Source organism: Helobdella robusta (assembly GCF_000326865.2).
Source record: "Helobdella robusta unplaced genomic scaffold HELROscaffold_8, whole genome shotgun sequence".
NCBI lineage: Eukaryota > Metazoa > Annelida > Clitellata > Rhynchobdellida > Glossiphoniidae > Helobdella > Helobdella robusta.
The window spans coordinates 937756-955522 of NW_008705459.1; the positions used below are offsets into that span (position 1 = coordinate 937756).

At 33.2% G+C, this 17767-nt stretch overlaps 1 protein-coding gene across 1 annotated transcript; it reads right to left on the minus strand.

Annotated features, from left to right (window-relative positions):
* Positions 1–1091: 1091 nt before the first annotated feature.
* HELRODRAFT_70388 (hypothetical protein) lies at positions 1092–17767 on the minus strand (the record flags this gene model as incomplete). The annotated part of the gene is made up of 4 exons (XM_009031883.1): positions 1092–1267; positions 1409–1667; positions 3246–3335; positions 17603–17767. The coding sequence occupies 4 exons, from the start codon at positions 17765–17767 to the stop codon at positions 1092–1094; spliced, it is 690 nt and encodes a 229-aa protein (XP_009030131.1).

Genomic DNA, 17767 nt, shown 5'->3' on the forward strand with positions numbered 1-17767 from the left:
AAACAATCTCATTTTTGTAAATCAGAAAATAATTGAAGAGGTAAAAAGAGCAAAGTATTATGGGATAATGCTTGACGCATCACCTGATGCCCCTCACCAACACCAATTAAGCCAAGATTATGACAATGTTTCAGTAATGTCAGGTGTTCATTCTGGAGTACAAGCCAGGATCCATCATATTAATCAGAATATTTTATTTGCACCTTGTTTTAATCATTCGCTTAATTTAAGCGGGATTAACACGTCTGAAAGCAATTAAACCAAGGTAACATTTTTTGGAATAAATGAAAGCCTTTAAAACATCTTTTCTTCATCAACTCATAGACTTGATATTTTGTCAGAAGCAATCAGGATGAATGCGAAAAGGCTAGCAGGAACCTGGTAAGTGAGCAATATCATGCAGTGAAAATTGTAATGAGCAATATGCTCACTTAGTTGAAATTGGTAGAGGCACTAGAAAAATTATGTGATACATTAGAAAATTTAAATACAAAAGTTCAGCTCAAATTTTAATGAAAAATAAATATTCAAGATTTTAATTTTTTTATTTATCTTCATTTCTTTCTTATCTTCATTTTTCAAAAATACCAACAAATAGAGAAATTGGTTCAGATAAAACCAATGAAAAATTAGATGCTTTGAAACTTTTCCTGCAAGGATCGTCGCGACAAACTGGTTGAAAAGGCATAGAAATTTTTTACAGAAGTTTGTGAAGAAATGGAAATACCCATGAAAAAAATTGAACCAAAAAAGTCTAAGAAAGCCAGGTGATGATGAAGCTTTAACATTGAAGCAAGAATTGAGACGAAATATGATTTCAGTCACTTTATAAATTTTTTCAAGATTATAGGAAAAGGAGAGAATCAATGCCTAATGTATATGTAAAATTTGTAGCCATTCATTTATCACATTTTATTGGATTAGAGATAGATGAACTTTTAGAAGCTGATGCCAAATTTTACAATTACGTTTGATGAACTATAAGAAAATGAAGAAATACCCGAAATTAAATGTTAATGCTATAATGTGTTTTCAACTGATATGATTGCAAAACCATTTTGCTTGATTCATTATAGAATTCATTATAACCTCTAATTGGCTTCGATTTTAAAAAGCTTCTTTCGCAAGAAGAAATTGAAAAGCCGCTGACAAATATATCTCGTTTTGATTCTCCAAAGCATTTGTTTAGACTTGTGTTTTAACAGTTCGACAACCAGGTCTGCCACAAGAAGTCTATGTTGGGCGACACATGATTCGCCAGGTATAACTTTGAAATTTTTGAATAGTCTTCGGTGTTGTTGCTTGACAGCGAAGAAATCAATTTGCGCGGCTGATGGTCCACTTTTGTATGTTATGAGACGTTTCAACCTCTTTCTAAAATATGTGTTCAGTAAACAAAACCCGTAACTTTCAGCAAACTCAAGGATGCGGTTGCCATCTTCATTCCGTTCTCCATAGCCAAAACTACTATGTACGTTGTCAAAACCATCAGTTTTCTCTCTAACGTGGCCGTTGAAATCGCCTCCAATCAGGATTGTTTCAGATTTTGGTATTGTTGAGATGGTTTCAGAGAATGCAGTCCAGAAGTCGTTTTTCATCTCTTCTGATTCGCCTGTCTGTGGTGCGTATGCAGAAAAAATAATCATTGTTTGCTTTTCTATGCCAAGCTTGATCCACATAAGACGTGAATAACTTCTTCCAAATTATTTGAAAAAAAAGTCAGGAGATCAAAAAAGTAACAAAAGTACTTTCGAAGATCACCATAACTAAAATCAAACAAAAAATTACAATAATAGACTAATAATAATACATTCATAAAATTAGTTAAATACATTTAGCAACCACGTTAATAAACAAATAAATTTCATAAAAGAGTACTGAATCACACAACAAAATGAAGGTCATACGTAAACACAGTCAATTAGCACGCCCATATGTCATCCCAGCGTCTTTTGCACATAGCTTAAATCCCTTCAAAGACAGATGTGTTTGACCATCCATGGCCAAATCATTCCATAATTTTGGACCCCTTATTATCTAGCTACGTTCAACTACGTTGGTAGGTGGAAGTTTTAAATTTTTTTAACAACAATTGACCACGTTGCCTGGTAGTTGTCCGAACCCTATCAAGAAAATTTAACTGCTCATAATCTTTATTAATAAGTATTTCATAAACAAATACCAGCAGAATAAAATTATGTAATTGTTCTATTCTAAAAATTTGATGGTTACAAAACACGTCATCAGTATGATCGCGAAAGTTCAAAGAAAAAATTATTCGCATAAAACGTTTTTGCATCACTAAAACTTTATTGATCCAATATTTACTGGCGAATCCCCAAAACCCATTTCCATATAACAAATGTGGAAAAAAAAAAGAATAATAAAGTAAGATCATTGACTTGACATTCAACCTGTGTCTCACTCTAAACAGAATCCCAACCGGACGGTACAGCCTATGGACCATCATGTCGATGTGCTCATTCCATTTCAGATCACTTTGTATAATAGTTCCCAAAAATTTTACCGAATGAACCTGTGGAAAAGATATGCCCTGGATAATCAGCTCCAAGCCACTCAGGGACACCTTGTTCGTTTTTATAGTGGGACCAAAGATGACATAACAAGACTTGGATATGTTCACTGTCAGCCGATTGGACAAAAACCAATCATAAATCACACTAAGCTGGCTATTCATCTCCGTGAATAAGTCAGGCAGGCTCTTACCTGACAAAAAAATACTGGTATCGTCAGCAAATAACATCACAGTGCATCTATCGGATACAGAAAAGATATCGTTCACAAATATTATAAACAACAAAGGTCCCAATATGGGACCCTGAGGGACACCTGTTAGAATCCTTAAAGAGGATGACACAACATTGTCAATAGAAACATACTGACTACGATCAGTTAAGTAAGATCTGAACCAATCAAGAACAATTTCACGAAACCCATATTTAAACAATTTTCGAAGCAGACTTTCATGGTCAATCACATCAAAAGCCTTTTTCAGGTCGATAAACACACCTAAGCTGAAATTACCTTTATCAAATTTCTCCAAAAGAGACAAGTGCAGAGTTGCACTTGTCTCTTTCTCAGTAGAGGACTTCGGAACAAAACCGTATTGGTGTTTATTAATCACACTATGTTCAATTAAAAAACTCCACATTCTATTGAAATATTTTAGAAAATACTGGTAATGTTGAAATTGGTCGGTAGTTACCAAACAGTCGGATCGCCACTTTTGAAAATTGGCAATTAATCCTTTTAATATCCAGTACTTCTTGGGCTAGCGGTTCTCTGACAAAAATTCCAACACCATTTTTGGCCGTCTTTTGACCATTCCAGAATAGTTTATATATATATATATATATGTTGGTAATAGACCATAATTTTTACAATATTCTATAAATTCTACCGAATGTATATTAACGCCAAACATTCGGTAGAATTTATAGAATATTGTAAAAATATATATATAATATATATATATATATATATATATATATATATATAAATTCTATAAATTCTACCGAATGTTTGGCGTTAATATGTTTGTAGTTCGTTTTTTCGATTTTTCTCACTAAAGTTTTTTGGTGAACGTTTAGTTTATTAAAATTCAAAATAAACTCAATTTTCGAATTCATGCTGCAAATAAGGCCATATTTCGATTCCGAATGAATCATCGTCAGTGTTCCTTGTTGTATATATAGGGAAATATTGACTTTGTAAAAATTAACTTTGGTGTTGTAAAATTGAACTTTGATGCGAATTAGGTGTCAGGTTTCTTAATTGTCAATTCTTTGGTCTCCTTTTCTTCATCGATAGCATCATATTCTTCTTTGTCACTGTTTACGATGCTAGTTTTTATTACTTCTTTGTTTTCGATGTTGGTTAAGCGCCGGGTTGGAAGTGAGGTTGTCATTTTTTGTTTTATATTTATTTTTGGTTTATTGATGTCGATTAGGACTGCTTCTGCAATTTTAAGATGCGTGTAGTTGTTGTTCTGGTATATTACTTTGGTGTTGCTGTCGAGGATTTCACGGCTAATTGTGATTGAGTGTGTTGAGTCCAAATGAGATTTGATAGCACCACTCTGTTTATGCATCGTAAGCCTTCTAGTCAGTGAGGTAGTAGTAATCCCGATATATGAGTCATGTTGACGTGCACAGCCGTCAAAGGGGCAATTAAATTCATATCATATATTCATATATAACAAGCAGGTTAGTGACCCTCTTTAATTCAGCGTCGCGATTTTCAATATCGGAAGAGTGTGTGAATGCCCGGTTCACAAATGATTTTATTGTGCTGTCTTTAAATTGTTCAGTGCATTCACTTTGTCCATTCAAACAAATTCCTGTATTCGTTTCTTTGACATAGACCGCAGTTTTGAATCGTTCTTCGCCACGGGTGACCAGCACATCGAGGAAGGTAAACGTTGTTCCTTTTCACTTTCAATGGTAAATCTAAGTTTTGACTTGTTTAAGGTACCAAGAAGTTGGGTGATTTGTTCAGGATCGTTATAGGAGACAAAGATATCATCCACGTATCTGGCGTAGATATTTGGTTTTAAACTTGCATTGTTTTTGAATGTTTCATTCTCTAGCTGTCCTAAGTAAAAACTGGCAAATAGGACGCCAAGGGGGGAACCTATAGCGACACCATCGATTTGCTTGTAAAGTTTGCCTGTGGGGCTGTGGAATGGTGCTTCAGTAGTGCAAATTTGAAGAAGGGACTTCAGTTGTGCTTTCGGTATGTTCAATGGAACCATATCTGAGTGATAAACGGTGTTGATAATTATGTCGATTGTATCATGAATTGGTACATTTGTGAATAATGATTCAACATCCAGAGAGGCAATAAATTTGGAGGATGGTTTATTAATGCTGAGGAGATTAATAAATTCACGAGAAGATTGTAGTGTGTAATTGTTTGGAATATATGGGGTTAGAATTTTGTTCAAGAATTTTGCAGCAGGGTAGGTGACAGTTGTAATTTGGCTAATAATTGGTCGGATGGGATGATTCTTTTTATGCGTTTTTATATTTCCATATAAATAGCCAGGAAAGTATTTGCCTATAAGTGATGGAAGTTTGTCATCGGTGATGTGCTTTCTTATCTTCTTGATTATTGTGTTTAGTTTAGTTTTTAGTTGAGGAGTGGGATCTATTTTTGTTACTTGGAACTTTTTTGTATCATTGAGAACATCATTGAGTTTTTCATGGTAATCGGCTCGGTCGATAATGACATATTGTGCAGATTTATCTGCGCGTCTTATTACGATATCTTTATTCTCCCTAAGTTGCTTCGCCGCATCCTTCATCTCCTCAGTGAGTAGCTTACTTTGAAAACTACCTCGTGTTTTCTTGGCTTCAGCTTGAAGCTCAATGGCAACAGAGGGGTTGACGCTTAATTTACTTAATCTACTTATATATATATATATAATATACATATATATATATATATACACCGGATTTAGGTTTTTCAAAAACCAGCCAGGGTCGTATTTTAGTTACCATTTTACATACGTTAGAAAAAATACTCACATTTACGGTTATCTACATGTTGAACATCAAAAAATAACACTAAGCAAATAGTTAATTCAAATATATAAATAAGCTGTGTGATACGCCAAATTCTTTACACAAAGAACAGCTTATAATTTATGCATAACCCATGTTATAGCATAAAGAAAATTGTCCAGCTCACCTCACAACTAGTGATGTTGTTATTATGTATCATGTATGCTTAATTGCTTAGCCTTTAACTTATTGACATGAAATTAATTGAATTCAATAAAAAAATTTTTTATATTCATAACATTTTTAAATGTTGATAGACGCTTAAATCCGGCCCTAAATGCGGCCACCAGATTTGAAAAAAAGACGAATTTTGGCCAGAGCAGAGGCCGAACTTTGGTGCATTCCTAATATATACCCAAATTCTTATATTCTGGTAGAAGACCAAATTTTTGACAATATAAATATTTCCGATTTATTAGTGATGATCAACTTATATTCGAATTTTTCAATTTGTCTTAGTAAATTTTTATCGACAAAATTAAGTCTGTTCAAAATTGAAAATTATTAACAAACTTTTTATTGAAATTATCGAAGATAGATTTATTTCGACGTTAAACTGTCATCCTCAGTGCATTATTTATTGGTTTAGAATAGTAGTTTTAATATTATTAAAAATATATTCAAATAAATTCGAAAAAGGAACATGAAATTTTAATGAAAAATTTTATTAACGAATAACTTGAAAAATTTTTTAAATTTGAACGATAATGTCCAGGTAGCAACAACAGCGTCAAAATTGTGAGGCGCGAAATTAATTCAATTTATTATTATTATATTATTGCGCTTGTATTGAAACAAGAGAGCCGTTTTAACGTTGCTTACTGTTTTATTGCAATAACTTGATTTTAAGGGTTTTAATATATTTTAATTTTTGGTTGGTAGTGTTAGGGAAATTGAGAGCATAATGGCGTTCTATTTTAGTATGGGTTTTAATAAACAATTAAATTTTAAATTAATTCTTTTCCTAATTCTAGTTTTTAAATTTTTAAATAATGTAAATGCGACGAAATGCCCTTATTGTTTCAATAATTTTAAATTCGTAAATAGACACTCCTGTCGCTGTATGAAAAATACTATGCACGAATCTACTAGATTGAAGGTTTCTATGAAAGAAAATATTAAAATTTCTCATATCATTTTAACAGATATTAACAATATAATTAATGATATTGATAATAATTCTGATAATATGTTGCGGTGTGAATGTGGTAAATACTGCAAAGGGAGAAAGGGATTACTAATGAACCGTCGAACTTGCAAAATGTTCAAATCGCTGAAAACAACCGTACCGGACGTCGAAACAACTAAATCAGAAAACGAGCTCCAGCAGTTTTAACACACAACTACGTCCTCAGCAACTCCAAACTCACTTCCGGGTATTAAACTGCCAAAAACGCAAGGCCAATGGGCTGAGGCTAACGCATATTTTCATCAGAAATTTGTGGACTTATGTGTTGTTGAGGATATTAACCATTTTACCTCAACCTTCCAAAACACAATCTACAACTACTTCGCCAATACGTTTGGAACAGTTAAACCCAAAACATCAACAAATCAAAATTCCGTCATTAAACAACTCAAAAAGAAATTAAAGAATTTGAAAATTCTCGGACCAACAACAACTCGTTCAACAATGACATAATTGCTGTCAGCAAATTGATAAGGTCCAAGCTTCACCACTCGAAGCGTCCAGGTAAATCGGCTGATCAATCCGACGTTTCAATTCAACTATCAAAGAACTTTTGGAAAGCATGTAAACAAATTTTCTCGCCCACCACAACAACACCCCCATCATTCGATGTTGAAAAAGGGAGCGATTTCTTCTACAGCGCTATGAAAGCCGACGACAAATGTAATTACAACATTCCGGACTGGATCCCGTCTTTGTCGTTGCCCTCATTCGGTGGTGATGTCGGTCCTCCAGCATACGAAGAAGTTTCAAACATTGTTCGTAGAAGTAAATCTCGCGCCTCTCCGTGTCCATTGGATCAAATATCGATAATAGCTTTCAAAAGATGTCCAATTCTTAGAACCTTTCTCCATAAGTTACGGTTAAAATGCTGGGCATCATCTACGATACCAAATTGTTGGAAATAAGCTTTAATCTACAAAAAAGGGGATCCCAACGACCTGGCTAATTTTCGTCCTATAACCCTTCAATCAACCGGCTACAAAATATTTTCAACTCTAATAAAAAATAGACTTTACAATTTTCTACAACAAAATAAATTCACCAATACCAATATTTAAAAAGGTTTCTATCCGAAGGTGGACGGTTCATTGGAGCATTCCCAAATGTTGACCCACCTGATGAAGGATGCAAAAAACACCAAAGAACAATAATCGCCGCACTGCTAGACCTCAAGAATGCGTTCGGCGAAGTTAGTAACCTGTTAATCAACTCGATCCTTTCATATCATCAAATACCACAAATAATGAAATCGCTAATATTATCAATTTACTCTGATTATTCAACAATAATATCTGTCAACAGTGAACTGACGCCAGTCAGAAAAGGGGTGCTCCAGGGTTACCCGTGCTCCCCTTTAATATTTAATTTATGCTTCAACCCCCTGATGAAGGTTCTCAATACAGAGCAGTATGCCAATTGTGGCTATTTCTGGGGACCAACTGCGGGTTTAAAGATTAGATCCTGGTTTCAGTTTGCTGATGATTCAGCTATAGTTTCACATAGTTCTGAAAGTGCACAAAAATTGATAGTGGTGCACGTGGTCGAACATGTAGATGAGAATAGACAAATGTCACTCTTTTGGTATGAGGAAGAAAAACGGAAAGTATCAACAGTTTCTACCAAAGTTAACTGTTCAAAATACGGCCATTCCAAACGTCGAGATTGGGAACAGTTTCATATATTTGGGCAAATTATATGATTACGAGTGCAACGACAAAAATGCTAGAGAGTCAATTAAAACAAATTTAACTAAACTACTGGAGACCACCACGAATTTGAACGTCACTCCTCAGCAAAAACTACATATTCTTAGGCGATTCTCAGCTGCAATTTGAATTTCGAAATTATAACTTTTCATCAACATGGGTCTCGACAAACCTTGATGGCTTAATCGTTGAAAACGTTAGACAATGGCTGACTACGCCAATCAGTGGCTGTGTGTCCGAAGTGCTTTCCCTGCCGAAAAGGTATGGTGGTCACAATATCATCTCATTAAAGGACACGTTGAAAAAGACAAAAGTCAAAATCAGAAATTATTTAAAGTCAAGCAGCGTCTATGAAACTGTTTGTCTGTTGTGCGAAACAGCAACTAATTTCGAAAAAGTTGATAGAATGCTGGCGGAGAATGCTGTTCTCCATAAAAACAAAATCGAAATTTTAGAGCTTACAATTTGCCACGAAACCAACTTAGCTTCCTCACGTGAATACAACCGCCAAAAATATAAAAACTTGAAATTGAACTTAAATTCAGTCTACAATAACTGTTCGCTAATTTATTAACTCATTTGAAATATCACCTGTGAGTTTTTTTAACAATTTTAATCTAACTTTGTTTAAAATTTTATGGCCGAAATCTTTTAATGAAAAATTGATTAACGTGGTAATTAGCTCGTCATATAGCATATATTGTGACAGAAACACTACTTAACCGATTTTAAATATATATTTTATACTCTCAAGCACTTGTTGATCAAAGAGCATAAGAGGATCGTACATTATATTTTATATTTTATTTATTTACACTCTAATAAATAATTTTCGATGGATTCCATTTGGATTTTGTTTTTCGGTAAATAAAAGAATGTTCCCATTATTATTATAAATGTTATTATTATTATTATTATGGCCAATTTTTGCCCAGGTTGACAATAGACAACATTCCCATTCCACCCGTTGAATTGGGCTCTGGATTCAAATACCTGGGTAAAATATACGATGCGGAACTAAAGGACACAAAGGCCAAAGAAGAAATGGTTTCCAAATTAACAAGACTGTTAAAGAGGACAACGGATCTAAAGGTTTCCACTCAAATGAAACTCCAGGTCTTAAGAAGATTTATCCCGTCACAATTAAAATTTGAATTGAGAAGCTATAATCTTTCACTGACGTGGATAATAAATAACTTGGACAACATGGTGACAGAGGCAGTTAGAGATTGGCTAACGATGCCAATTAGCGGTTGTGTATCAGAGGTTCTAGGGCTACCATTGAAGACAGCAGGTCATAATATTGTTTCACTCAGGGATACTGCGTGAACCGAAACTCAGAAACTCGCTGTCTCTGGCGGGAAACATTAATAGACTACAAAATGGTGGACAATTTTTTATCAGATACAGACACAACAACTCATTCGTTAAAACATTTAAAGGAAGATCAGATAACTGCCAACTGCAATCATGTTGTGTCGCTTCAGAGCCAGGGTTCCATTGTTAAATCAGTAACAGAGATAATATCACCATCGCGAACAATTAGATTTGGTTTCAGAAACTCTCTACAAATTTGCCAGGAAATATCTTATACAGCAATTGCCGACCAACGCCAATCTGCTCAGATGGGGAAAGACACACAATTCCCTATGTCCTCTTTGCGGCGCTCAACAAACTAACAAACACGTTGTGTCCAACTGTGGATCTGTTGTCGCGTTAGCAAGATATACTGAACGTCATAATAAAATTTTATCCGAGATCGTCAGTTGGTTAAAGACATGTCGACAGCCGGACTGCCGGATATTCGCTGATATCGTCTCGGAGGGAGTCCTGCCAATATCGCAACTGTTCGACACTCTTCGTCCAGACATCGCCATTTTGCGCGACCACAAGATTGAAGTCATCGAATTAACGGTGTGCTATGAAACAAATCTGATAAAATCAAAAAATTACAAACAATCGAAATACGAAAATAACTTGAAATTGTGTTTAAAGGCTGACATTAAAAACAGTTTAATTGTTTTGAAACATTTGAAATCACCCCGATTGGCTTTTTTAATGTTTTAAACTTGTCTCCAATTAAGAATTCATGGCCGATTACATTTATTAACAAATTAACTTATACAGTTATTAAATCGACGTATGCCATTTATTGCGATAGAAACAATCCGTAACCAATTTGAATATTTCACCGTTTTGCACTTGTCATAGATAATGAGCATTGTGGTTTTATTGAATATTATTACATTAGTATATATTTTAATTATTTTATTTTCCTCCATTCATTAGATTGACTTTGATTGAAATAAAAGAGTTTCCATTAGTCGATAAATGTTGTTCGTTTGGAATGAGGAAGAATGATGGTACTATGAGCAGTTTTTGCCAAGATTGACGATCGACTTTATTAAAGTAGATAATACGCTCTTAAAATATGGCCAAATAAAGTCGTCGCTTAGTCATTTGGAAGAAAAAAGAATTGAATGTAGCTTAAATCATGTTTTCTCGCTGCAGAGTCAAGATTCACTAATTTTAAATATAAAAAATTTCATCAAAACCAACAACATATTCCGTTGGTAAAAGTCTACGGAAAATCTTGCCGGAGTCCTCTACAAATTTGCTAGGAAGTATTTAGTCCAACAGTTGCCTACTAACGCAAATTTGTTTAGATGGGGTAAAACGCAAAGCCCTCAATGCCCTCTCTGTGATTCTCGACAGACAAATAAGCACGTAGTTTCTGCATCCGCTCTGGCAAGATATACCAAAAGACACAACAAGATATTGGCCGGGATCATCAATTGGCTGAAAATATCCGCTCCGGCCAATTGCCGCATATTTGCAGATTTAGAGTCTGAGAGTATTCGCCCAATATCTCAATTATTCAACACTTAACGACCCGATATCGCCATACTTCAAAATAACAAAATTGAAATTCTAGAATTAACTGTGTGCGATGAAACCAATCTAACCAATCTAGAATCCTCCAGGCAATACAAGAGAAATAAATACTCTAATAATTTGCATTGTTGTTTAAATAAAGACTATAAACATTGTTCAATAGTCATAAACTCATTCGAAAGAACGCCTATTGGTTTTTACAATAATTTTAATTTGTCACTGTTTAAAGTTCCATGGCCGCTATCATTTAATGATAAATTGATAAACACTGTTATAAGATTATCGTATGACATTTACTGTGACAGGAACAAGCTATGATGCTAATTAAATATATTTCACCGTTCTGCACTTAACTTCACAATGCGCAAAATGGTCTTAACCTTTAATATTGTTTTATGCAATTTTTACAGGTTTTATCATTGCGCATTATTTAATTAACATTAACTTATATATATATATATATATATATATATATATATATATATATAATTATATATTTATATTTATCATTGTATGATTTTTATGGTGAAAAATAAAAGATGTTCCCATTACTATTAAGCCTTATCAGAAAGACGGTCTTATCTGATGCGCAAGACCCTCCAATTTTTAGACCTATTACATTGCAAGCAATTCCCTATAATATTTTTTTCAGTAATCATTATAAGCAGAATCTTTAATTTTTTAAAATCAAATAATTATATTATATTATATTATTATAATACTATATTATGTTATATCCAATTCAATATCCATGTTTCAACCACTATTACAAGATCAGTTTGCATTTCGCCCTACAGGTTCATCTACATCCGCCATCATCTCTCTTACTTCCACAAAAACATTTTTCGTTAAAAATAATAATTATGTTCATCTTATTGCTCTCGATTTTTCTAAAGCTTTTGACATTCTCAATCACTTCTCACTTTCAACTAAGTTAGCTTTCCTCTACCTGACAACATTTACATTATTTTAATAAATTTTCTTTCTAATAGCTGTCATTCTACTTTCTTTAGCTCTACTCTTTCATCTACTCTACCTGTTAATTCTAGCGTAGTTCAAGGTTCTGTCCTTGAACCATCTACTTTTTTCATCAATGCTTCTACTCTCAAAAATTTTCATAGTTCTAATCACATCATCAAATACGCTGACGACACATACCTTATTATCCCATCATCTAACTCAAACACCATCCAACCAGAACTCGACTCATTAAATACATGGTCAAAACGATGCAATCTGTCAATAACCTCAATAAATCATTCGAACTCATCATTCACAATAGCCGTAAGAAAACGACATTACCTCCAGAACACCCATCGATCACTCGCACAAGTCAATTAAAAATATTAGGCATCACATTCACTTCCACACTTAATATAGCACCTCATATCATCACAAAAGGCTTTCAGACATTTTACGCACTCAAAACACTCCTCCCACATGGTCTCAGAGGCATCAAATTATTCGACATCACTGAATCACTCTTAATCTCACACATCAAATATGCAGCTCCCTCCTGCTCTGATTTTGCTACACAACAACTTCAGCAACTACAATCTCTCATAAAAAAAACTAATCCGCTTCAACTATCTACTGCATCATTATCCTATTCAACACACTCGATTCAAGACTGTTCAAGAAAGTAGAAAATAACAACCATTCATCCATCCTCTACTACCACCAATTAAAACTACAACACACAACCTTCGTCAACGCAAGCATAATTATCAACTCGCCACCTAGTCTACATATCTGGAAAAGACCTTCATCACAAGACACCTCAACATATACACACTCAATAAATCTTTATCATTAACACAACTAGTTTTTATTTATCGATCACCTCGTTAACTCACTAAGTCATCATGTAGTCTATTTATTTGTCTTTTTATGCCATTACTTCATTTTATTGTCAATTTACTTTATTTTTATTTATTTATTTAATTATTATTATTTATTTTATTTTACTTTTCATGTTTAAACATCTTTTTTTCTCCGTTATTTTATTTATTTATTTACTTATTCGTCTAAATTTGTACTACTGCCTTGCGTGCTGTTGCATTTTTATCCGATAAAGCGAATGATTAGAGGCCTTGGGGACGAAACGACCTCAACCTATTCTCAAACTTTAAATGGGTAGTAAGTCCGACTGGCTTGATCAGAGCCGGACCATAACGAATGCGAGTGCTAAGTGGGCCACTTTTGGCAAGCAGAACTGGCGCTGCGGGATGAACCGGATAATTATATTATGTTATTATCCGAGTTGGAATACTGTTAAAAAATGATAAAAAAAATCCTAGAGTTTACTGTTTGTAACACCAGTTCAAAACAGTATAAAATCAACAAATACATGGATAAACCGTGAAAGAAAATGATAATCATTGTAAACATTCTAAATATCTCCAAAAGGCATTTTTAATAAACAATTTGTCAACAATTTGTAACAGATTCTTCTATAATTCTAACTGTAATTTCTTTCTCGTATGGTATATTCTGTTAACGAAATAACATATGATTCGGTTTGTTGCTTTCCGACACCTTGCACTTTCATTTACAAGGAGCAAGGTGTTTATCTTTGAACATTATAATTATATTTTATTTATGCGTGTTTTTGGAAAGAAATAAAATGTGTTCCCATTGTTGTTGTTATTATAATTGTTTTATTACTATTTATATTATTATTATTGTTGTTGTTGTTTTATTGTTGTTGTTGTTATCGTTATCGTCATTGCTGGATTGCTTGCTGGTGAACCCGATTGACGTTACTATTGTTAATTTTTCGAGTTGGAAGTGCAGTTGTAATTCGTTGTTGAATATCGATGGAAAGTTTTTTGAATTCGATTAAAATGGCTTCTGAGATTCTTAGGTTGTAATGTTGTTGATTGTTGTATAAAATTTTCATGTTGTTATCTAGAAGGTTTCTAGTTATCTAGTTTCTAGTTATGTTGTGGAAAGTTTCTAGATGATTTTTAGTTTCACCGTCTTTTTTTACCTTTTTTTCAAGCATATATATAGATATATTTATATATATATTTATTTTAGGTATTTTTTTTATTCTGTTTGACTTAATTTGAGCAATTTTAGTTTAAGGTGATCTGCATAAGCTCGCTTATTTGATCTCCTAGTTTTTGCTAAATAAAATGATATATATATATATATATATATATATATGTATATATATATACATATATATATATATATATATATATATATATATATATATATATATATATATACTTGTTTTTAGAAAGAAATAAAATGTGTTCCCATTGTTGTTGTTGTTATAATTGTTATTATTACTATTGACATTATTGTTGTTGTTGTTTTATTGTTGTTGTTATTATTATTGCCATCATCGTCATTGCTGGTGACCCGATTGATGTTATTGCTTTTAATTCTTCGAGTTAGGACTAGGACATATATATATATGTATATATATATATATATATATATATATATATATATATATATATACTTGTTTTTAGAAAGAAATAAAATGTGTTCCCATTGTTGTTGTTGTTATAATTGTTATTATTACTATTGACATTATTGTTGTTGTTGTTTTATTGTTGTTGTTATTATTATTGCCATCATCGTCATTGCTGGTGACCCGATTGATGTTATTGCTTTTAATTCTTCGAGTTAGGACTAGGACATATATATACATGTATGTATGTATATATATATATATATATATATATATATATACATATATATATACTTGTTTTTAGAAAGAAATAAAATGTGTTCCCATTGTTGTTGTTGTTATAATTGTTATTATTACTATTGACATTATTGTTGTTGTTGTTTTATTGTTGTTGTTATTATTATTGCCATCATCGTCATTGCTGGTGACCCGATTGATGTTATTACTTTTAATTCTTCGAGTTAGAAGGGCAGTAGTGATTCGTTGTTGAATATTGATGGAAGTATGTATTTTGGTTTTTTATTCGTCAAGGACAATGAATTACGATCAACTGCTAGAAAAAGCGAAAAATTAAACAGGAACCTAACTACTAGGAACATGCTGTAAATTTCATCAATATATCTATATCAATCAATCAATCAATCCTCGTTTATAGTCTCCATCCGTTGTTGGTCGGTCTTTTTTATTCCATTCATCATCTTCTGTCTCCAAGCCGATCTATCCATTGCGTCTGTCTCCTTGAGACCAAGTGCCTTCAAGTCCTCCTGTAAGGTCTGCGTTCAGGACTTCTTTGGGCGACCTCTTGGGTGGGTGCCAGACACCAGTAACGGAAATTATTGTATCGTTTTCGCTTCGCTTCACATGACCAAACCATCGTAAGCGAAGACGACGTCATGCATCCTTCAACGTGCACAGTCCCGATCGGTTTATCGATGATGATACATATACAAATATACATATACAAATCTATTTTTAATATATATACAAATTTGTTATATATATATATATAAATTTAAATAAATCCTTAATCATATCAATTCGCTAGACGTTGCATTCACCAATAATTATCGTTTTGAAACAGTATTTCAACTTCTCCAACTCTCCCTCCATGAAATCCTCCGATTTTTATTTATATACCCCTTTTATTTATTTGTGTGTGTGTGCATTTATGTGAGATTTTGAATGATGCTGTAAGCAGTTATTTAATTAATTTTATATTGGTTCTTGTAACTAGGTGCAAACATTAACGAAACCATTGGAGCTGTAAATAATAAATCATCGGTGACGGATTTAAAAAACATTTGGAATGATATATCTTCTTCTGTTGATACCGATAAAGATGACAACAAAAAAGTATTTTGAATAATGTTTATAAACTTTTTTGAAAATTAATGGATAAATTGAAATTTTGCAATTTCATTTATGAATTAGTTGTACTCACTGTATACACTGAAAAAATCTATAACTTTGGTGGAGCACCGAATGTAAATAAATGGGAAATTTGCCTGAGAGTCGAATTCACTTTTAAAACATTTCTTGGCTTAACATGCTATTGACCAACTTGATTTGACTTGGCTAAAAAATTTATAAATTTGAGTCACGATTTTTTTAATTTTTTGGCAACAAAACATAATCACAATCAGTTGCCTACCTAAAATTTTCTGACATCATATTTATATTTTAATAGTTTTAATTATGAAAAATTTTCATGTAAGTGGTCCACACTTTCATTTTTGTAGCGTTTTCTGGCTTTGATTGCCAGGCTATGAATTCAATGCTTAAGTAAAAAAATTACTTTTTAGTTAATTAAACTAAAAAAATACGAGTCTTATTATTTTGACAAATATTAGCATTAGAAGAAGACAATACAACTAATTTGAGGAAGGAACTGTGGAAACGAAAAATCGGCACAAAATGGGTGAAAGCAGTTTTATAAACTGCCTGAGATGCTCTGATAAACGTAGGTAATGATCCTGATGATTTTGATTTTGCGAATCCTATTGAAGAACTGATTAGAAAATTGGAGCAACATAGCCGAATTATTAACAGCCAATAGTTCAGCACCTAATGAAGTAAAACGCTTCCAAGTGACAATTGAGAACAACACAATTAAAATTATACAACAAGCCGGAGGAGTAAAAAAGGTATCTGACCGAACCAGTAATAGCTATACATAATCTTAACATCATCTCACCAGCTTATAATTGTACTACCAACAATTACATTAACGATCTAGGGATGAATTAAACTGATTGTAACTTTCGGTAAATTACAAGTAGCGCAGTTGACTTGAAAAGAAAGGCAATTGTGATCAATGAAAGCGAACAGGCAAGAGACTTCTAATTCGGCCAGCAAATAATATTCTAATCAATCAATCAATCAATCAATCAATCAATCAATCTTCATTTAGCGTCCAGAGACCTAGTTTCCCGAGGTAGGACGTTGTTTTCTTTGCATCAACTTTTTTTTTGCGCCAAATTAGACGATCAGTTGTATCCATTTCCAAGGCTCGATTCTCAGTCCACTGTTATTTATAACTGTGATGGACGAAATCACAAAACCGATACGCACTGGTGACATTTGGAATCTAATATATGCTGATGATATCGTTTTATCGTGATATCGATTCGCCTGTCTGTGGTGCGTATGCAGAAAAAACAGTCATTTTTTGCTTTTCTAGAAGAAGCTTGATGAGACGTAAATTAATCTTTATAATATCTAGTACTTCTTGAGCTAGCGGTTTTTTGGCAAAAATTCCAACACCATATTTGACCGTCTTTTGACCATTCTAGAATACTTTATATATTTCATTGTCTGAGTTGATATGACAGACACCATTCGATTTCCATTGAGTCTCCCGAAGGCAGCAGATGTCAATCCTTCTACGCTCGAGCATTTCTGCGATTTCCATGCTGCGGCCAGTCAGTGATCCAAAACTGAGCGTTCCAAGTCTAAGTACCAT